Genomic DNA, 23,109 nt, shown 5'->3' on the forward strand with positions numbered 1-23,109 from the left:
GAGTAATATTCCATGGTGTATATGTACCACAGCTTCCTTGTCCATTCATCTGCTGATGGGCATCATTTTTAATTGGGGTATTTGTTTGTTATTGAGTTATGGTGGTTCCTTATATATTCTGGATATTAACTCCTTGTCAGCTATATGATTGGCAGGTATTTTCTCCTATTCTGTAGGTTGCCTTTTCACTATTGATTGTTTTCTTTGATCATGTATTCTCATTTTCTACTTTTGGTTTTTATCCTATGCTTTTGGTGTCATATCTAAGAATTCATTGCCAAGTCCGATGTCCTGAAGCTTTTTCTCCATGTTCTTCTAGGAGTCTGGTAGGATCAAGTCTGACATTTAGATCTTTCATTCTTTTCGTGTTAATTTTTGTATATGATCTAAGGTGACAATCCACCTCTATTAATACTTTCGTAAGTAGATACCCAGTTTTCCCAAAGCCGTTTCTTGAAGAAACTCTCATTCCCTATTGAATAGTCTTGGCACCCTTGTTGAAAGTCATTTGACCTTATGTGCAAGTTTATTTCTAGGCTTTCAATTCATTATCTTATGTATCTGCCTTTATGCCAGTCTTAATCACCGTTGCTTTGTAGTATGTATGGGAAAATTTGGGAATGCAAGACCTCCAAATTCATTTCTCCTTTTCAAGATCATTTTTGAAGATCTCCGAGATCTCATGGTCCCTTGAGATTTCATATGAATGTCAGGGTTTTTTTTTTCCCCTATTTCTGAAACAAATGCCATTGGTATTTTGATAGGAAGTCCACTGAGTCTGTAGATCACTTTGGATAGTATACACATTTTAACAGTATTAAGTGTTTCAATCTATGAACTTGAAATGTGTTTCCATTTGTTTTGTATTCTTTGATTTCTTTTAGCAGTGCTTTTGTAACTGTCAGTGTCCAACACTTAAAGTTTGTTCCTAAGTGTTTTATCATTTTTGATGCTATTGTAAATGATAGTGTTTTCTTGATTTCCTTTTTGGACTGGTCATTGTTAATGTATAGGCATGCATCTGATTTTTGAGTGTTGATTTTAATTCCTGCAACTTTGCTGAATTAATTTCTTCTAACATTTTTTGGTGAAATTTTTAGAGTTTTTTTACATATAATATCATGTCATCTGCAAATTAGGATAATTTTATTTCTTTCCCAATTTGTATACTTTTTTTGTTTCTTGTCTAATTGTTCTATCCAGAACTTCTAGTACAATGATTGATACTAGTTCTGGAGTGGACATCCTTGCTTTGTTTCTGATCTTAGAGATAAAGGTTTTAGTCTTTGCCTATTTAGTGTGATATTAGCTGTGGACTTTTATTAGGTTGTGATCATTTACCTGTCTTCCTATTTTATTATATATTTTTATCATGAAAGAGTGTTGAATTATGCTAAATGTCTTGGGCATTAACTGAGATGATCATGCAAAACATTGTTTATATGCTGCATTATATTGATTGATTTTCATATATATTCTTGGATCCCAATAATAAATTTCATTTGGTCATAGAACATGATCATTTTAATGTTACTGATTTTTGATTTGTTAGTATTTTAAGATTTTTTTGTATCATTATTTGTTGAGGAAATTGGTATGTAGTTTTCTTGCAATGTCTTTTTCTGGTGATAATATCAGGGTAATGCTGGGCTCAGAATAAGTTTGGAGGTGTTCCTACCTCTTTGATTCTTTAGAAGGATTAGGAAGGATTGTTATTTCTTCTTCAAATGCTTGGTAGCATTCTCCAGTGAAGTCATCTAATCCTGGGCTTATCTTTTGGGTGAGATTTTTGATTCCTACTTCAGTCTTCTCACTAGTTTTGGATCTGCTCAGATTTTTTTATTTCTCAGTGATTCACCTTTGGTAGGTTGTATGTTTCTAGGTACTTATCAATTGGCATGTAATTGTAGTAGTCTCGTATAATCATATAATTTTTATTTCTCTGACGTCAGTTGTGATTTCCTCTTTCTGGCTTACTTCAGTCTGTATAATGGGCTCCAGTTTCATCCATCTCATTAGAACTGATTCAAATGAATTCTTTTTGACAGCTGAGTAATATTCCATGGTGTATATGTACCACAGCTTCCTTATCCATTCATCTGCTGATGGGCATCATTTTTAGTTGGGGTATTTGTTTGTTATTGAGTTATGGTGATCAAAAGATGTTTGAGTCTTTTTTTTTTTTTTTGGTTGTAGCTAAGGGTTTGTCAATTATGTTAATCTTCCAATTGTGTTAATCTTCCAAAAATGTTTGTCAATTTTGTGTTATTGTTAAAAGAATGTTTCTATATGAATATGAATTAAAATATGAAAGTTAATGGAAACCAAATTCTTCAGCACAAGGGAAGAAGATGTGTGGAACAGAATGGTTCAGGGCTGTGGTATGAGTTCATACAAAATGATACTCTCCTCTATTGTTTTATCAATTATTATCACCACTTAATTATTAATACCCAGAATTTCAAGCTTAATTCTCCATATCCCCAGCAATAAGTAAACAATCTTACACCTTTTTATAGTAATGATGGGAGGAAGGCCACAGACTGGGAGGGTTACCCAAGTTTGTCATATACTGTATTTCTCCCACTCTTTTTTCTATTTTCCGCATCCCAGAAGGGAGGGTCTTGTGATGAACTGGAGTGGTTAGGATCTGAAGTTTCCAAACCATTAGTAGAAACTCAACTTTTTGTTCATATAAGAACCAAAAGCAGCATAAATGACTCATAGAATTAAATCTGTTGCTCCCAGGTTATGAAGTGAAATTGCAAAGCAAATAAAGTGTCCCACTTTTCTCTCCTTTTCTCTCATTTCCTCTTTCTGTTTTTGCTGTCACCCCCACTGCCTTAGAAGGACCCCCATCTTCCACCTTTTCTCACTAGGCTACTTACCTTTGGCTGACCTCAGCCAGGTATAATCTCAATTACATTAGTTGATGCTGTTGTGTGAAATGCTGTTTGATTGGGTCCTTTCTGGAGTATTTGTGTTAGAAAGAGATGCCTGTAAACTGAAAGTGTCTGAGTGATGGCTTGGCTGGGGAGTGTGGGCACTCTTGTTGAACAGGAGAGTGACTTGTTCTGTATCCTCAGTGCATTGGGTATTTTTTAAAGGGTTTCAAAACTAGGGAGTGACTTGATCTTAACTCTTTTAAAAAAGGCAACTTTGAAGATTAAGCAAAGTAGTTAGTGTGTGCCCAGTCGCTAAGTCGTGTCCGACTCTTTTGCAACCCTAAGGACTAGTCATCCATGCTCCTCTGTCCATGGAATTCTCCAGGCATGTATACTGGAGTGGGTTGCCATATCCTCTTCCAGGGGATCTTCCTGACCCAGGGATCAAACCCATGTCTCTTTCATTGGTGGGCTGATTCTTTACCATAGTGCTACCTGGAAAGCCCAAGCAAAGTAGAGGCATGAGCAAAAGTAGAATGAGGGAAACCTGTTAGGTGGTTACTGCTGTATAAGCAAAATGTAAGCTTATATAGGGTGATGGTAGAAGAGATAATAACAATAAAAATAGAAATATTTGTTAACATTTATATGTTACATAAATATGCCAGGCACTCGCTTCTACATTCTGTTAATTCATTAATCCTTACTTTGCAACAGTCCTATGAAATAGGTACTTTTATTATCCCCTCTTTACTGATGATGAAACTGAGGCATAGGGAGGTTACAAAACTTGTTCATAACTTATAAGTGGGAAAGCTGGGATTTGAACTGAAGGAAGTCTGGGTGTGGCGTCCATGCTCTAAGCACAACTTTGTCCCTCCTATTGCATGATCAAGCTAAATGGATCTATTCAGGATATTTATTGTAGATAAAATCTGGACTTACTGATGTATTCAATGGAGAGAGAGAGAAAAAGAGCAAAAAAGAATAAAGATAGCCTCCTTGATTTTGCCCTGAGCAACTAGTTGTATTAAGTAGTGCTGTTAAACAAAATGCTGGTGCTATTAAATAAGTTGGAAAGGACTGGGAGAAGAATAGGTTTGGGCCATGTTCATTTTGAGATTCCTATTAGATAGCCAGATGGAATTGTCAAGCCTGGAGCTCAGAGGAGATGTTTTAGGTAGAAATAGAAATTTGGATGGAATCATGTAAAACATGATGAAGCACAAGCTGGAATCAAGATTGCCAGGAGAAATATCAATAACCTCAGATATGCAGATGACACCACCCTTATGGCAGAAAGCAAACAAGAATTAAAGAGCCTCTTGATAAAAGTGAAAGAGGGGAGTGAGAAAGTTGGCTTAAAACTCAGCATTCAGAAAACTAAGATCATGACATCTGGTCCCATCACTTCATGGCAAATAGATGGGGAAACAGTGATAACAGTGACACACTTGATTTTGGGGGGCTCCAAAATCACTGCAGATGGTGACTGCAGCCATGAAATTAAAAGATGCTTGCTCCTTGGAAGCAAAGTTATGACCAACCTAGACAGCATATTTAAAAGCAGAGACATTACTTTGTCAACAAAGGTCCGTCTAGTCAACGCTATGGTTTTTCCGGTAGTCATGTATGGATGTGAGAGTTGAACTATAAAGAAAGCTGAGCACCAAAGAATTAATGCTTTTGAACTGTGGTGTTGGAGAAGACTGCAAAGAGATCCAACCAGTCCATCTTAAAGGAGGTCAGTCCTGAATGTTCATTGGAAGGACTTGATGCTGAAGCTGAAACTCCAATACTTTGGCCACCTGATGTAAAGAACTGACTCATTTGAAAAGACCCTGATGCTGGGAAAGATTGAAGGCAGGAGGAGAAGGGAACAACAGAGGATGAAATGGTTGGATAGCATCACTGACTCAATGGACATGAGTTTGAGTAAACTCCGGGAGTTGGTGATGGACAGGGAGGCCTGTCATGCTGTAGTCCATGAGGTCGCAAAGAGTCAGACATGACTGAGCAACTGAACTGATGTAAAACATAGAGAAGAGCAGCAGGCCTTGAGGAATTCCAGTGGAAAAGCATAGTTATTTATAAGGGAAAGAGTATGGGTTTTGGCATTAGAAATATTGGAAGAGTTTCTTCATTTTTACTTTTGTCGTATCCAGTCTGCTGATAAGCCCATTGAAGGAAATCTTTATCTCTCATGCCATGCTTTTTATTTCTCACTTTTCTATTTGCTTTTTTTTTAAGTTTCCATCTTGATGCCCAAATTCTTCATCTGCACATGTATGTTATCTGTGTTTTCCAGTAAATACTTACTTTTTTTTGGTCGAGGCATGAGGGATCTCAGTACCTCAACCAGTGGTCAAACCCATGCCCCCTGCATTGGGAATGCACAGTCTTAACCACTGGACCACCAGAAAATCCCTCCAGTAAATACATTGGTATTTTACTCATAGCTAATTTTCTGTCCCTGTTTCTTAATTCTAAAATCTAATGATAGGTCATTTTTCTCTTGGTTTTGTGCATCTCAGGTTTTTAATTGAATTCTGGACAGTGCACGGAAAAGAATGCTAGAGATCGAGGCAGGTAACTTGTATTTCTGGTCTGCAGTGGTCATACCTCTTCTGTCAGCCAGTCCATCAGTGTTGGGGACTGAGTCAGTTGGTCAGGAGTTGGCTGGCTTTGGATTTTGCTGTAGATGTTGATGCTTTCAGTACATCCCTGAACTCTAAATTCCTGCACGGCTGGGCTGCCACAGGGGTTTTCTCAGTGTTCCTGTTCCACTATCTGCTTTCAGCAGGTCCTACATTCCTGAGACACAGTGGATGCCTCTCTGTATGCCCTTTCTCCTCCCCGAGTGGTAAATTATGCTTTCTTGTTATTCTTTGCAGGGTTCCTGATGGGATCAGAGTCGTTTCTTGATTCTCCTACTCTGTCTCATTATTAGGCAGCCTTTATGCACCTTTGCCTCAGGGTAGAACTTTCAGCACTCTTCCCTGGTCTCCACCCCAACCTCCCATGGCAGCTGAACTTTGCCTTTTGTTAGTACCAGGTCCTCAATATGAGGGTGTTTCCTGTCCATCCCCAGCAGTAGATGGCTTTGTTCTACCTCTCCACTAGCAGTAGTTACACGTCCCTGAGACCCTGCCAGGGAGGGTTTCTTGCCTTGCTCTTAGACACAGATGGCTTTTGCACCCTATGAGAGAAGGGTCCACGGTTGCAGCATATTTGCCTGTTCCTCCACAGCACCCAGTCAAACCTGTATGCCTGTACCTTTCTCATGAGCACCCAGTGGATGCTCAGAGAGAAGAACTGATGTGTGCTGCTTACAGTCTCCTCTTTTTTCTGAGGCTTGCAGAGATTTGAAACTGTCACATTGGGCCCTCCCAAGCCTTTTACAGTTGATTGAAAATCTAGTTATTTTCTTCCTTTGCACTTTTATGACAGCCATCTCTTCCTCCTGTGCTTTGTTAATTGTGAAAGAGTCAGTTTCTCCTGCCTCTCCTCAGAGGGACTTTTTGCCCTTTGAAATTCAGTTAACTTGGTTGCCCTGCAACCTCAACTTTCTGATGAACCCAAAAAACTTACAGTTCCCTTGATTATCTGACTTTTTCTAATGTTTATCATAATGGATGGTGAGGTTCTCTTGTTGATTTTGTACAAGTTAAGTGGAAACAATCCTAGAGTTGATTGTCTAAATTAACCATGTTGTTCCCTTTCTTTAAAAGTCCTTTCTCGGTGCCCCCTTGGCTTCAGGGTGAGGCCTCAACACCTGAACCTGACCTGTCAGACCTTTTGTGGTCTGGCCCCAGTTCATCTTACCAGCCTTAACTTGCACTCCAGGTGCAGAGACCTTTTCATATCTGAGCTGATTGTCAGTGTTGTAGAAGAAATTGTGGTTTATATTTATCAGTGCCTGGGAATAATCTTCTGTCCTTTAAATTAGTGTTTCCTTCTTCTGAGATGCTTTAGGATTTTGTTTATTTTGTTTCTGTGTATTTAAGCATAGATTGTGGTTTTGTGTAGCAATGTAAGTATTTATGGATGTAAAGAAGGAAAGATCCAAGAGAATAAAATATTATTTACAAATTAGTTTCATTATTGATGCTGTTGTTCATGGCTACTGATTAAAATTGGCAAAGAAAATAAAATCGTTTCTGAATAGATCTTGAAATCCTCATCCTTATCTGCCAAATTATGTAGCAATTGGAAGGCAGGTGTGTCATTTATTAGTTCCATGTTTGATAACCAGTGTGTCCAAGCTGGTAAGCTAGATATTGACTCCCTAAAGTGGGTTGTCTTCTTTCACTAGCAGCCTCCTCCCTTTATCTGGGAGTGCTGTAAAAAAGTGTTAATATATCATTTTCTATGTGTGCCATGGCATGGAAAATGTTGGAATGGACTGGGCTGGATAATTTCTTACATCCTTCTAAAAAACTTTATGACTGTTCATAAGTTCAAAGTAAAGTAGTTGCAGGATATTAGTAATAATTTAATAAACAGCTATCAGATGGTGAATTTGTGCCAGGTACTTTGTGAACCACTTTACTTGTATCCTCATTTCATACTCAAAACCAATCCTATGAGGTAGTTGTAATCATCAAAGACATTTAACCCAAGGTCATTTATTTAAGTGGCAGAGCTGGGACATAAAATCAAGTTGTAAAGATCTGTGTTTTAATCATTATGATTGATTTCATACATTATTAAATTATGCACTAGAAATCGTTCATGGTTTCTTCTCTCAAGTTTTTTCTCTACTTGAGCTTTGGGCACTAACTGATAGCAGATGAATTGTTGGAAAATGACCTAATGCCTCTCTAATTAAGTGAGATTTTCTGAGCACTGAAGAGAGAACTGTCACCCGACACTAATAGCTATTACCACATGGAAGGCAAAGCATTTAGAAATATTTTTCCTGATGCAGAGTGGGAGCGCAGCTGCCCAGTGTTCTTGAAGTACTCAAATGAAAATGTGTAGATTTTCTTGATTCAGTCATGAAATGATAATGGTCATTCTCTTATCAAACACCAATGCTGAAAACATCAGAGAGCAAAAGAGTCCATGGGTAATAAAATCACATATCAGAGATTAAAGTTCAATACTAAAGTAATCTGAAAGCATTGTAAGTCCTTGTGACCTTAAAGAGAATTATGAATGTTGAGTAATATTCTTTCGTCACCTTTCACATGGTATAGGATGCTGAGACATTCTAAGCCTTAGAGGGGGAGAGGTCTTTTGCTACTGTTTTGACTTTAATTGGAGGTATAATAAATGCTTTGTTTGGAATTAAGAACATTGATACTTACTTTTCTCTCTGTACTAGGTCGGTGATATAGTAGAAGTACAGGCAGATGAAACCTTTCCCTGTGATCTTATTCTTCTGTCATCCTGCACAGTTGATGGAACCTGTTATGTTACCACAGCCAGTCTTGATGGGGAATCTAATTGCAAGGTAATGGAGACTAAGCCTTTCCTAAGTATTCTCAGCTAAGGATAGGTAATCATGCAATATTCTGTCCCACTGTCCTTAATCTTTTACCTTATTTTTTCCTATTTGTGGAAATTTTGTATTTGAAGACAGTATTTATATAACTGTCTTTGAAACTTCTAAGCAAATACTCAGCTTTGGGGGAAAGGGTGGTGTTGGGTGAGGAAATCCACACCCCAGACAAAAGCCACCACATTTTTATAGCACTGTTTGCATTTCATATTGATATTAACCCATTCCACATTGTATTTAGGCTTTTAAAATGAAAGTACTCTTAGGCTAAAACTATATAGCTATGAAAATAACTTCATCCGAAGGTACTCTAACCTTCATCTAAGGTACTCTAAGTTTGATCTATTTTTGTTTTTAAAGTGATGAATAACCTCTTTTAAAAATGTTTATTCCTGGCATTTTGAAAATCTAAGCTATTGGCTTGATTACTTTTAAAAAATACCTTAGGGTATAGTTTAGCAAATATTTGCTTTATTGCAACTAGGAAGAATTGAAAATGTGTGAGAGTAAATTTGTTCAAACTGGAGGATAACTGACTTCCTGGTACTTTCTGGCACGGTCAGTTCTTGTCTATCATCCGGAGTTCCACAGGGCATGAAGATTTATCCTCTATGTGCTGCTGCCATTAAGGAAGAACACTCATGTGCTCACCTCCGTGTATCTTCTTGAGGGCTTTCCTCCGCTTGTTTATGCTATCTGAACTTGAGGACCAGGATTCAGTGTATGGTAAAGGAACTTAAATGCCTGTTAGATAACTAATTTTGTTACCACTTCAGGGGCATGGTGATGAACTAGTCCCATTTCAACTATTTGAAAACAAAGTTATATTTAAGGGAATGTCAAGGTGAAAATTGAGAAATCTACCAAAAGATTTCCTACTAAGGGACAAAGTTGTTTAGAAGAAGAAAACTTTCAAGTGGTTTCATTTTCCACTTTAATTAATCTGATCAAATCAGCTAAAAGTACATGGGTTTTCAACGTCAGGAGATAGTTTTAAATATAGCTCAGACAATTCCATAATATTCTCCAGAGATCATGCAACAGCTTTCCTTCAGCATAAGTAGTGTAGTCTTTGAGTCTGTGTCAACCCTTCTTTGATCATTTAGAAAAGGATTCATTGGAACCTGCCTTGAGTTCTGGGTCAATCAAGTAAGTACATAATATACCCTGGTAGAATATTCTAACTGTCTGACTAAAGCAAGATACATCATCTCTCTGCTCCTCACATGAATTGTAGCTACTTGAAGCATTTTCAAGATCATTAATTTTGCTGTTTGTGTAATGGGAACTATTGATGATTTTTTTCTTTCTGTTAGCAAAATGTTAACATTCTTATGACCAAAAGAGTGATTCAATTCTTATTTGTATGTTAACTTCACCATATACTATGGTGAGCAAAATAATAGGTCACAGTTCTATAAATAGGAGGGAAAAAATGCTTTAAATTTTTCATGGGGTTTTCAGTTAATTATATGCATGGTGCAAATGGAATTTTCTCTGCTGTCAGTATCAAGAAAAGCTTTTAGTTTTCTCATTATCTTTGAAATCCCTTCACAGCAGAGTTCACTTTCTAATTATTGTAATATACTTTAAGAATAATACCATAAAGTTTATCTAGTTGGAGATGTACATCAGTATTTGTACATCTGTACATATGTACAGTATTTGTATTATTCTGCCAAAGCCTCTTACTAAAAACATAGTGTTCCTGAAATCAGGTGGGTGTATGATTATAATTTTTTTTCTTTTTTGGGGGGGCTGTTTTTGTTTTTTCTTCTGCTTTCATCTAGACACATTATGCGGTACGTGATACCACTGAACTGCGTACAGTCGAATCCATTGATAACCTCAGAGCAGCAATTGAATGTGAACAGCCTCAACCTGACCTCTACAAGTAAGAATTACCTGGTTTCATTTTACTGCTGTCTGATGGCTTTGCTTCTCTTTGCCATCAGAATTGAAATACCCACCACTTACCAGCCTCCTTTCATTTGTGTTTTTATGAGCTGTTCCTTCCTTCTGGCAGGCAAATGAATCAAATCAGCCTTGTTCACTACCAGCCTAAGATAAATTATTGTGGGCTCAGGCATCTCACTTGTGGTTTTTCTTTTATTATTGTTATTTGTAGACATGGCCGTCCATCACATTTTAAGACTATATAATCCCATAAGCCTGAGCTATCAAACTTGTGCACTAGACAGAGTTAATTAAAACAAAAATAAAACACTTTATGTGTCATCCAACAGTAAAGAGAGAAGGAAATGTGGGACCATGCAATTAGTAGGCACTCTATCCTTTTTTATGAGGATCATGATGAACTAAGTATTGTATATAGGCTGTTTCTTGTCCAAAGTAAACGGCTAAGTTGAGGGAGCAGTGAAATGGTGTGATTTCCTCTGTTTTGCTACACCTAGGCTTTCTGGAGTAGAGTTTCTGATTAACAATCATTGTGGGTTGTCAAAAATTTGGCATTTGATCTTTTCTTTCTTTTTTTTTTTTTTTTTTTTTACTATTTATTTATTTAGCTTAAGAGTCAGACACGACTGAGTGACTAGCATAGCACAGCACAGCACATTTGGCATCTTGCCGCATGTGGGATCTAGTTCTCCGAACCAGGATTGAACCCAGGTCCCCTGCATTGGGAGCATAGAGTTTTAGTCACTGGACCACCAAGGAAGTCTCTGGCATTTGATTTTTAAGACTACTGATTAGTTTGGTTGATTAGAGCATGGTATTAATGAGGGTAGAATAATGGGTTTTTGGCCAAGTGAGCCAATTAATTATATTCTCTTCTGCCATTACAGATGGCATCCATCACCCATGGTACTCATCTTGTTAATGAACGCTGTTGATCGTAAAAGGGGACCAAATAGTGGGATGTGGCTTACAACAATGCCCAGTAGTGGAAAAAGAAAGTTCTCATACTTTTATAAGAATTATACCCTCCCTCCTTCCTATCATTCCTTCTTTATTTTTTCCCTTCTTCTGTATCCACGTTGATAGCAGGAACTTAGGATCACAGAGCAAAATAGCTGTTCACTGCCTTCAGGAAGCATGGAATCACAGAAAGGGGAGTGATTGATTTTGTGAGTTAGAGAATAATATAGATCCTTACATATTTATAGGGTAACTCCTAAATTTTTCAGTTACCTTAAATATGAAGGAGATTTTTAGTGAGGGAAGGTTATTCCTAATGTCTCTAATAGATTGAGTACCCTTGGTATGTGACTTCAGAATATTGGATTGGCCAAAAAGTTCATTGGGAGTAAACCCAAACAAATTTTTTGGCCAGCCTAATACCTCCACCACCCTAGTAATCATCACTTACATTGTAATTGCCTGATTATGTTATTTGGTGCAAGGAACACATTTTTCTTGCTTATTAGGAAGCATAGTTATGGTGCAGTTAATACATGATGAATGAATGCAGACGTTCATATTTTGTGTATTTCATAATAATAGTTCAGTTTTTCTGAAAAAATCATAATGTACGTTATAAAATACTCATAACATTCTTACTAAGGATTTTGAGCTTTTTACCATATTTTTCAGAAATGTAGATTACCATGTGCATAGCCATATATCTGATCACTTGATCAGATCAAGGTCAGTATTCAGATCAACTCCAAGACACAGCTTGAAAATTTCCAAGATGGTAATCAATCAAGTGTTCCCTAATGACTGTTTCTCAAAGGATGATCTCAGGTCAACAGCATCCACATCACCAGAAACTTTTGGGAAATGAAGATTCAAATTCTTACCTAACCAAAAGCCTGGGGATGGGGCCTAGAAATCTGTGGTTTAAGAAGCCCTTCAGTGATTCTGATGCATGTTCAAGTGAAAGAATTACTGAACTCATGGTTTTGAAAGATGGTTTAGCACCAGAAACCTTTCTTCACATGAATGTAAAATAGAAGCCAATTATTTATATGAAGTATAGTTGAGAGGGGTATTGTGTGCATGCGTGGTGGTGCCAAGTAGATCTTGAAAATCAGCTTAGAGTCTTTGTTTACATTCTTAAAATCTGTAATATTTTTAAAATGAGATGAAAATTTATATACCATATTGGTTCAACTTAGCTTTTTCTTTTAAAATCAAGACAATAGGCTTTCGTAGTTTATTGTCTTGTCTCTTTTTGCATTATTTATATTTTGATTCATTCCCATATTTGGGGTAAATAGATTTTATCTAGATATAGAAGACACATATGCTATTATATTCTTTTTGCAGGTTTGTTGGCCGAATCAATATCTATAGTAATAGTCTTGAAGCTGTTGCCAGGTTAGTTTATAATTCCTTTAATCTGTCCTTTCAGGGGAGGGATGTTTCTCTTTTAAGCCCATTAAAATAGCTAAATACTTTCTTTTATAGAAAGGGATGGGGAAAAGTGAATAGCCACTGATGGGTCTTAAATAGCTCACCTTGTGATTGGTAGGGTTGTAGTGGCAGCGGCTCAGAGTGTGTGTATCCTGGGAGAGGGTGGTATTGGAAGTGATGATGAGGGTTTCTAAAATTATAGCGCTCCAGACTTCTTTGACAACTATTCCCAAATATATTCTATGCCCTCTATTGATTGTCCTTGGTTGCAAAGTGCCTGACCATATTGGAAGTATATCTGGAAAAGTAGTGTTTTAAGGGAGAGTAATTTAGGGACTAGACGGTAGACAAAATGCTGGGAGAATTAGCTGGACTTATGTAAAATGAAAGGCTTAATAGTTGATAATGAAACAATTCATATAAAAAGGGTGTTTTTTCCCCTCTTCAATCACCCAGTCAGTTATTTTAACTTTTCCACTTGGCCTTTATAGCCAGTGCTCAGAAGGAAGTTAAATACCAGGAGCTCAGTGATCCCCCCTCAAAGGCGGGTTTGCGCTCTATAAATACAGCACCTTTACATGTGTCCTCTTCCTTTACATTTGCTTTTCCAGTCACTTTTTCTTTCTGTTTCTTGCTGTCTGCTGTTACCTTGCTTTTCATGACTCATAGTCCTTTCACCTCTGTGCATGTCTTTACCTCTGTTTGTTGCTGGCATCTCCTGTACTTTGTGCTTCTATCTGTGCTGTACCCTAAGTAACTTCAGAGGGGAGGATTTTTCAACTCGTCCTGTGTTAGTAAGCGTATAAGTAGACAGATGCATCCTGAATCTTTTAGAAATATATATGTGTGAGAGCAAACTATGTCCCCAAAGTTGATGGTGCTATTAGTTGGACTCTGAATAAGTTGTGTTCATTTTTTGTTTAGGTCTTTGGGACCTGAAAATCTCTTGTTGAAAGGAGCTACACTAAAAAATACCAAGAAGATATATGGTGAACATTTTTTTTAAGATATAGTTATTAGAAATAGGCCTTTTAAAACCTAAATGTTCATAAATGGTGCAGTAAAAAATTGGACATGGCATTTAATTCCATTTAGTCTAAGTCTCTTTTTAGGTGTTGGGAATTTATAAGATGGTAAACTAACTTGAAATATGACAAACTATAATTGGTTAAAATTATACTATAAAAATATACTGTAAATGATTATTAACTGGTAAATAGAAGAGAGTTTATAATTCCTATTTTTATAGATTGAAAAAGTTGGTAGATCCAACTGGGTGGGGAGTTGGGTTGGCAGTCTCATATGTAACCTAATTTTCATCGTATTGTTATTCCTTAGGAGTTGCTGTTTACACTGGAATGGAAACCAAAATGGCATTGAACTACCAAGGGAAATCTCAGAAACGTTCTGCTGTTGAAAAGTTAGTGTGCCTCACAATTTCTTTACTTGTTATTGAACTGAAATTGTTACTTCTCAGTATTTCCAAATATCAACAGTATGAAAAAACAACATAAGTTGTAATAGCATTACCATTTTAAGCACTTCTTTTGTTCCAGAAACTGTGCTCATTGTTTTGTATGTCTGATTTGGTTTAATCCTCTAAGCAACTTGGAGTAATTCCTGTTAGTCTGACCACTTTACAGATAGAGAAATAGTCTTAGAGATGATAAGTGATTTACGTAAGCTCACTTAGCTATTTACGGGCAGAGTTTAGGTAAAATTTATTCTCTCTTGCTGATGGTTAATGGTTTGGGGTCCTCTAGTTGCTATACGTAAGGAGTTTGTGCAACACAGGTAATAGTCTCCTTGCAAATAATTGTGTGGTACTTGACACACCTTCAAAGCCATTTGCACTGGCACAGACCTCGCTCTCCTGTTGCCATGGACATGCAGTATATCAGCAACACCCTCTTCATAGCTCTACTTTCGGATTAAAAGAATCCACACTAAGCTTGACTATTTCACATTTGCTCCTCTATCCTCTATTCCAAACTTTTAGGATTCAGGTTTGGAAACAATCTACTCCTTTTATAAGGGTTGAGTAGGTAATGGTGTGTGTCTTCTGTCACTTTATAGGATCCTTACTAAAAGTGTGTTGAGCTAACCAGCCATTGCACTTTGGATTACGGTTGGGACTGGCTTTTCCATTTTACTAGTCAAGAGTAATGCTTTAGCGGTGGTAACTGAGGTTCACCCATACAGGCCTGTGCTATGGTTGCACCGTTGTACATAGAAGAAGCTTTAGAAAACTGAACAATCTAGTTTATACCTGGTTGATATCTTCAGTATTTCAGTGGTTTTTAAATTCATAATATCTTATTTTTCAGATCCATTAACGCTTTCCTGATTGTGTATTTATTTATCTTACTGACCAAAGCTGCAATATGCACTACTCTAAAGTATGTTTGGCAAAGTACCCCATATAATGATGAACCTTGGTATAACCAAAAGACCCAGAAAGAACGGGAAACTTGGAAGGTAATTTGTTTTATGCTGAAATTTGTAACCCTACTACATTGTGGCAGAGGCACCCTTTATTGAAATACTGCTCAGATAATGATACCTTGGTATTAGAGATTTCTCTTGGTTGTATGGTAGCATAACTTTAAGACATTCTAGGATTTTTTTCTTAACCCTAGGCGTATATCCTTGTTTTTAACTCTTAAGAGTTTTAAGCAACTGGGCCAAAAGGTCTGGCATGTTAATATGTTATGAGCTTGTGATATATCGTGATAGAAACATAATGGATGCCTACATGAAAACTTTGATCCTACATTCATATCTGAGGGTGGGACAAGCCAAAGACCTTAAGGAAGTAAGAAGTGTTAAGTCAAGGTACATTCACTAAACAAATGTGACAAAATTCGGGGTGTTTTACATGTTTTCACATGCTATGATAATAATGTTGACCAATGATACAGTGTCATTGGGAAGTTTCTTTTTTATAGCAAGAGCAGTGCTTTCAGCATTGAAATTAAAAGAAGGTTTATATTACACTTGCTTGATGGAACTATGTGTTTAATTATCATGAACTATTTCGTTTTTTTTAGGTTTTGAAAATGTTCACCGACTTCCTGTCATTTATGGTTCTATTCAACTTTATCATTCCTGTCTCCATGTATGTCACAGTAGAAATGCAAAAATTCTTGGGCTCCTTCTTCATTTCATGGGATAACGACTTCTATGATGAAGAAATTAATGAAGGAGCCCTGGTTAACACATCAGACCTTAATGAAGAACTTGGTCAGGTAAGAACTTATTTTTACTTAAAATAAGGTAACACAGTGAACATTGCTTTTATTGTAGTCTGGATTACCAGTGTTTGCGACCATTTCACATTTGGAAATGTAACTCAATAAAAGTTTCTTTATGCAGGCATGTAATGAAGGCAAGCGATGTTATCTTAACTATAGTGTCAGTTTTTGCTGGCATTTTTGAGAAAGACCCAATTTATGTATTAAATTTGAATGTTACAGAAATTCTCTTTAAAACTCATCCTGTTGGTGGTGTTGATTATGGGTTATTGCTTTGGAACAGGAAACAAGTAGTCTTCATCACCTTCTATAGTCATTTAGGGATAGAATGTGGGGTAGTGGAAGTAAAGCTATTTTATAAATGCATTTTGTTCCATAAACCAAATTGACCAGAGTTGTCCTATGGACATTTTCTTGGTACATTTTCTTGGACATTTCTGATCAGATGGAATATAGACCTAGAAAGCAAAGTTGTTTATTCTGTGCAAGAATTGAAATGAAGGGAAGATGTGAGGGCATGCACTCCACTAAATGCTTTTTGCTTCATGTACCAGTGTAGTCCAGGCTTTGACCTTCTTGCTAACCCAGGTTGTTTTCAAAATGCTAGGCTGTAGCCTAGCTGTAATTCTTCAAGTGGTGACTTCTTGGATTCTTTTCTGACTAGTATTGAGAAAGTTTTTGCCTTTATCTGAATTTACTGTGTCACGTAATGATTTTCACAAGCCAAGGGGAGTGTTTTGGCTTACATTTACTTCTCTTTATATTTAGAATGTCAAGGCTGTGGAAATGTCATTTCTGGGACGAGGAGATGCAGAATCAGTTAATGGAACTGTGTGGCTGGAACAGGGCCTCAGTTGTTTTAAATGGTGCCAATTTGCACCTATAACCTCAAAACTCAGTTCCTGAATTCAGTCTCCCACTACCCCCACTCTCTATTTCTGTTCTTTATACAACCTTTGCCTAAACTAGAGTATCTACTTGACAGCTAGTCACAGGGTGAAAGGATTCTCCAGATACCATTATGTTGAGGCCTGACTCTAGGACTCCAGGATCCCAGAGGGTGGCATCTGCCTCCCACAGAGACACTGAGTCACAGAGGATAGAATAAGCCATGAACAGGCAAATGTCTTTCCATTATATATTGTTACCAGAAGTTTCTTTTATAGGTCACTTCAGTGACCACAGCTGACCTTAGCCTTTGTAAATCAGAATTTTTCATCCAGGGACTGAGCCTGGTAGAACTGCTCTAGTCCTAGATAAAGGCATCAATCTGCAACTCTTTTGCATGGGAAAAAAAATGAGTTATAAGCCACCTCTGGTGAACTTTTCCCTGACAGCTGATCTGCCTCTTCTAGATTCAGTGCCTGACTGCATGGATTAACCTACCCAAGGGTGAACATGGCTAGTCCCCAGCTGCTGCAAATAGAACAGCCATCTTTCCACATGTGGCACCTAATTCTCATGAGAGACAGGCAGGATATACAGGCCAGATCTCCACCTCATCAGATTCTATCTTATCTATGATGATGTGGTTTTGTTCCTATGAGCTAGATTTATTCATACTTAAGAAAGTAAAATAGAGCTTTGGATAATGATCTATTAATAATAAATCTGATCAGTGAAAACAAACCAGTTTTCATTTTAGCCACCACTTCTTTCCCCCACTAAAACCTGCCTTTTTGGGTATGATCATCATTTAACCAACTAACTAAGGTAATAACCAGACCACCACTTACATTTGTACAGTATAAAAAAAACTTACCATCATACCAACTTACATCAGCTTGTATGTATAGAAACAACCTAAATGAAAATGCAAGGAAGTCTTAAAATGATTTCGTTTTGCATTTAGTGGACCAGTACACACAAAATCAAGTGTAACCGGTTTCCTCCTTGATGAGTCATAGTTTAAAATCTATAGGACTTTTATTTTACTTAAGAGCAGTGTCAATTTCCATCAGTACCATTGCAAACACTTGCTTAACCTCTTTCAAAGTGACCCACATTGGTATTAAAAGAAAAATAGGAAGATATGTTTAGAACACTGTTTGTCTTTGACTTGAAAAGCAAAAAGAAGTAGACTGCTCAGTTCAATTGGAAAAGAATAGGGTCTTTTATGATTAGACATCTGTCCTTTAGACAACCAAATGGTTTCAACCTTGAAAAAATCGTGGGGATAGCCTGTTCCTTCATATCCTGTCTCAGTCTCTCAGCTATGCCCAGCAGTATGTCAGAGTATATATTCTGATTCCAGTAATTCAATCTAGTGGTTGTTCACTAAAGTTCTGTGTTATCTAAGATACGTTCTTGGTACTGGGGGGTTCTGTTACAAAGTAAACAAGAAAACCTTGAGTTGTTCACCATATAGTTGAAGAAATACACCTATCGTACCCTAACTTTAGCAATGTGATGATAATCAGAAAAATTATAGGGTCTGTGAAATGATGGAAAGAGTCCAGTACTGTGATTTTGATCAGGTCAGCAGCAATGACAGTCAACATCTATGTAACACCTTAGAGCTTGCAAGCATATTTAGTAATCTTTACAACCTTGTGCAGCAGCTTTGATTATTTAAGGCTAATGTTTAATGTTCAGAGAGATGGGAGTTTTTCCAAGGTCACAAAGTTACTGAGTGGTGGAGCCATGAGTCCAGTAGAAGGTCTTCACTAAGTTAAATGATAAAAAATATTTTGACCAATTTTGACCTATAAACTAGATGATTTCATGTGTTCAGCCTTTATCTTAGGGCTCTCTCTATTCTTGAACAGCTATCTCACTTTAGGCTTTCTGTCCATAAATTGATGACTTTGAGCTTGCTGATAGAGAGGGTCTGCAACCGGCTCAAACCTACCACTAAAGAGGAAGAAGCTGATGAGAATCAGAGGCAGGCAGTAGCCTCTCACTCATCAGCCCTGTCTCTCCTATAAGTATGAGGATACCCTTTAATAATAGCCAATCCTCTCCTCCTCTTGTCCTTGAAAGAAAAAAGTGAAAGTGAAGTCATTCAGTTGTTTCCAACTCTTTGCGACCCCATGGACTGTAGCCTACCAGGATCCTCAGTCCATGGGATTTTCCAGGCAAGAGTACTGGAGTGGGTTGCCATTTCCTTCTCCAGGGGATCTTCCCTACCCAGGGATCAAACCCGGGTCTCCCGCATTGTAGGCAGACGCTTTACCATCTAAGCTTAGTATAGTGCATATATTAGATCATTGGTTCTCAGAGCATGAGCTCAGGAACAGCAGCATCAGCATCACCTGGGAACTGATTAGAAGTGCACATTATCTAGCCCCACCCCAAGAGCTACTGAGTCAGGAACTCTGGGGATAGAGCCCAGCAATCTGAGTTAACAAGCACCCTCCAACTGAGTGTGCTGCAGACTACAGTTTGATAATCCCTCTATCACGGTATACTTTGTTGGCCTATACCCTTGAGATTAATTGTAGACAGATCCATACTGTGCAGACTGTTATATATAGGCAAACAATTGTACTTTATGTTTTTAAAGTTATTACCTTTGTCATCTATAAAAGATTTCAAAATGGGTTAATGCTCACTCAGCTGTAAGAGCTGCACCAACCCAGGAGAACCTTTTGGGAGAAAATGAAGGTTAATAATTTTGATCACACAAAAAGCCCCAAAGAATTTCATTTTAACTAGGAAAATCTAGATGATACAGGAATAATAGCACTTGGATTAATTTAAAGGGAGAATTCAAACTTGGCTGGCTAACAGAAAAAAAGAGAAGATTGGAATGCTATATTTGTGCCAGTGCTGCTACCGTGAAAAGCTTTGAAAAATAATTAGAAAGCAGCTACTGCCGCAGTTCATCTCTTTCTCCCTTACATAATAAAAACCTTAATCTTGTACTTATGCTTGTTCCTGTCAGCCCGTAATTTTAACTATTTAAGCATAAATTGCCAAAAAGGAGGATAAAATTGTGGGTTTCCAAAAGCCAGATGTTATAAATAGAAGAAATAAAAACTGAGATAAAATGGAAATGCTCAAAAAGGCTTATTTTACATGGAAAATTTATTTCATAGTCTATTTTTTCCATTATTTATGAAAGTATGCTTATACTTTAACCTATCATTATAAACTCTGCCCCCCCTTTTTTTTTTAATTTGGCAACTTTTTTTGAGGAGTATCTGAAAATGCACATAGTATTGGGGAAGAAATTTCATTTATGTTTTTGATCATTTATTGACTTACTGTGTCTCCTAATTAACTGTTATTATTATTTCCCCTGTCTATCTATATTCTGTAACTGTTACATACGTATAAGACACAGTGAATTTCATTTCAATCCAGTATATTTATAGAAAATTTTACTTTTCAAGGAAAACTTTTGTTGCATCCCAATTAATTTGCATGCATGCATGCTCAGTTGCTAAGTCGTGTCCCATTCTTTGTGACCCCATGGACTATATAGCCCACCAGGCTCCTCTGTCTTTGGGATTTCCCAGACAAGAATACTGGAGTGGGTTGCCATTTCCTTCTCCAGGGCCCAACTAATTTAATTCCTATCAAATATATTTTCTGTGTCTGTCAGAGAGATAGAGAAATAAGTGGTCCATAAAATGTTTCCTGCTTGGAAAATTGACTTTTGTTATGTTAACTTCTTTATATCAAAACAAGTAGGTGTTAAATTGAAGGAGTCTTAGTTTAGACAAAATAGCCCCATTTTCCTTCCTACTAATCTGTATTTGAGTAGGTCTACCAAAGAGTCAGGCACAACTTAGTGACTGAACAACAAGAACCTTAGACATGTGATACTATTTCAGAATCTTTTTAAAAATACATGTTCATTTCTCATTCATTTGAAAATACTGCTTCTGTCATTGTCTGACATTTGACAAGTCTTCAGAAAAGGTGATTTCTTTGGATATGAAAATAGCCATGCTAACTAAAAGTTAATCACATTGAAGAAAGTAAGAATGCATATGTTTGTATTCTTGTTTTTAGGTGGATTATGTATTTACTGATAAGACCGGAACACTCACTGAAAACAGCATGGAATTCATTGAATGCTGCATAGATGGGCATAAGTATAAAGGTGTAGCTCAGGAGACCGATGGACTATCTCAAACTGATGGACCCTTACCATATTTGGACAGAGCAGATAAGGTGGTATTTTTTGTGTTACCATTTTACCTTGAGAAATCAATTTAGATAGGCATATGTTAACATAGTAGAAATGAAGGATTTTGGCACGTGACATAGACTTTTGAATAGCCATTTGTTGTTGCAACTTCACCTTTCTTATTTTATGGATGCCTCTGAAATTTGTAAACAAGTAGAATTTATAAAAAGAGAACATTGTGAGAAATGGCATTTGGGTAAATCTTTCACTTTCACTGTGTGATCATATTTGGTACTTTATCTTTAAAAACATGAGCTGCTCCGAGAATTATGTCTACTGAAATCATTCAAGCCCCAGGAGTGTCTAGGCATTAAATGAACCAGAGTCTCCATGCACCTGAGCTATTGCTAGATTGTGAATTAGAACTGAATGCACTCTTTTAGGCCATGGAGATGTCACTGCTTTGGGATTAGGTGGCACTGCAGTAAGAATGAGTTAATAGAACCCCTAAGCTATGTTAGCTGGGGACCAGGCATGTTGGCAGGGATTAGGAGTATAGCTCATTTGAGTATTAGGAATTCATAAATTTCTGCTATTCAGTTTTCTGGTGGTTATAACATGCTCTCACATTAATAACTTTTCTCTGTTCATTGACTACTTACCAAGTGATCACAGTAAAAGTAATATAGTCATTTTTCTGTTGCTGTTCAACAGAGTCGAGAAGAGCTCTTTCTGCGTGCCTTGTGTTTATGTCACACTGTAGAAGTTAAAACAAATGATACTGTTGATGGAGTTACACAGTCAGCTGAATTAACCTATATGTCATCTTCACCAGATGAAATAGCTTTGGTCAAAGGAGCTAAAAAGTAAGCACATATGTTATGCTGGATGAATAATTTCTGGATAATAATAATGTTCTGCCTGTAGTTAACAATATGGTATTCTCACCTCAAAGTTTGTTAGAAGAGTAGATCTCATATGTTAAATGTTCTTATTACCCAAAACAACAAAAAAGCAAAAAGACACAAAGAAACTGAGAAATGTCAGGATATCTCTTCCCTTGATTGTGATGATGATGTCACAGACATACGCATGTTTCCAAAGTCATCCAGTTGCACATATTAAATATTTGCAGTTCTCCATTAGTTATACCTCAGTAAGTAATGCTGTTTTAAAACCCAAAAATAAGTTGTAGAAAAATACATTAGCATTTTCAAGAGTAAAAAAAAAAATCAAACATTTCTTGTATTTCTCCTAAGAAAGTAAAATCACAAGAGGACAGGCATTATTTTGTTTTTTCTCTTATTTGCTTCAATAACCTTATCTTATAGGTATCCTTATTCTTTAATAAGGAGCCAAGCTACTTTATCGGAAAGTTGGAAAAAATTCCCAAACCTAACCAATTAAGACCAAAGAGAAAATAGCAATGCATAGTTGTAACTTTCATCACTATGCATTCCAGCCAGAAGTCCAAATGTTCACATTATATTTTGGAAATCTTCTAACAGTGGTCACTTTTCATATAACACATGTTATTTCTAAGTACTCCCAGCAATTTTGATATCATTTGGTTATTGAAAGTCCTGCTTTATCCATGAGGCCCAAGATGATTAAGTGGATAAAAGGTCACCCCATGTGTTAGCTACAGAATTGAAATTACAAATTGCCTCTTTTTTTGATTATGATTTGTGACTGGGCATTGACTTGGTCTGTGTTATATCTCAGCAAGTAAAAGGAAGTACAGCTATAGATTGGGGTTTTATGAAAGAGAAGAAAACAATAAACAAGTATGAATAACCCCAGTGCAAAGGGAAATTCATCATTCTTTAAAAATACACAACAGTCTTTTTTATTTTGTTTAACAGGTATGGGTTCACATTTGTAGGAGTTCAGAATGGCTATATGAGAGTAGAGAACCAAAGAAAAGAAATAGAAGAGTAAGTAGCTCTGTATGTTTGATGATTTTCATTTCCTAACTCCACAGTCAGCTTTAGATGGATTTAGCAAGGGCAGCAAAGGGAAGTGATTGCATCTATAAATATAAGACTCTGCTCTCCCAGGTAAGAG

At 36.9% G+C, this 23,109-nt stretch overlaps 1 protein-coding gene across 4 annotated transcripts in view; it reads left to right on the forward strand.

The window, feature by feature from the left end:
- ATP11C (ATPase phospholipid transporting 11C) overlaps positions 1-23,109 on the forward strand; it is a 167,916-nt gene that overhangs the window by 89,247 nt on the left and 55,560 nt on the right. For 3 of the 4 annotated variants that reach the window (XM_065915265.1, XM_065915262.1, XM_065915263.1), the window contains exons 6-15: positions 8,215-8,343; positions 10,182-10,285; positions 12,622-12,672; positions 13,633-13,697; positions 14,047-14,128; positions 15,036-15,186; positions 15,759-15,956; positions 20,925-21,086; positions 21,757-21,908; positions 22,908-22,979. In XM_065915265.1, the coding sequence (XP_065771337.1) occupies positions 8,215-8,343; positions 10,182-10,285; positions 12,622-12,672; positions 13,633-13,697; positions 14,047-14,128; positions 15,036-15,186; positions 15,759-15,956; positions 20,925-21,086; positions 21,757-21,908; positions 22,908-22,979 (1,166 nt within the window). The remainder of the gene's footprint in view (positions 1-8,214; positions 8,344-10,181; positions 10,286-12,621; positions 12,673-13,632; positions 13,698-14,046; positions 14,129-15,035; positions 15,187-15,758; positions 15,957-20,924; positions 21,087-21,756; positions 21,909-22,907; positions 22,980-23,109) is intronic. The other variant, XM_065915266.1, reaches the window with a different exon arrangement.

This window comes from Muntiacus reevesi, chromosome X (assembly GCF_963930625.1).
Source record: "Muntiacus reevesi chromosome X, mMunRee1.1, whole genome shotgun sequence".
NCBI lineage: Eukaryota > Metazoa > Chordata > Mammalia > Artiodactyla > Cervidae > Muntiacus > Muntiacus reevesi.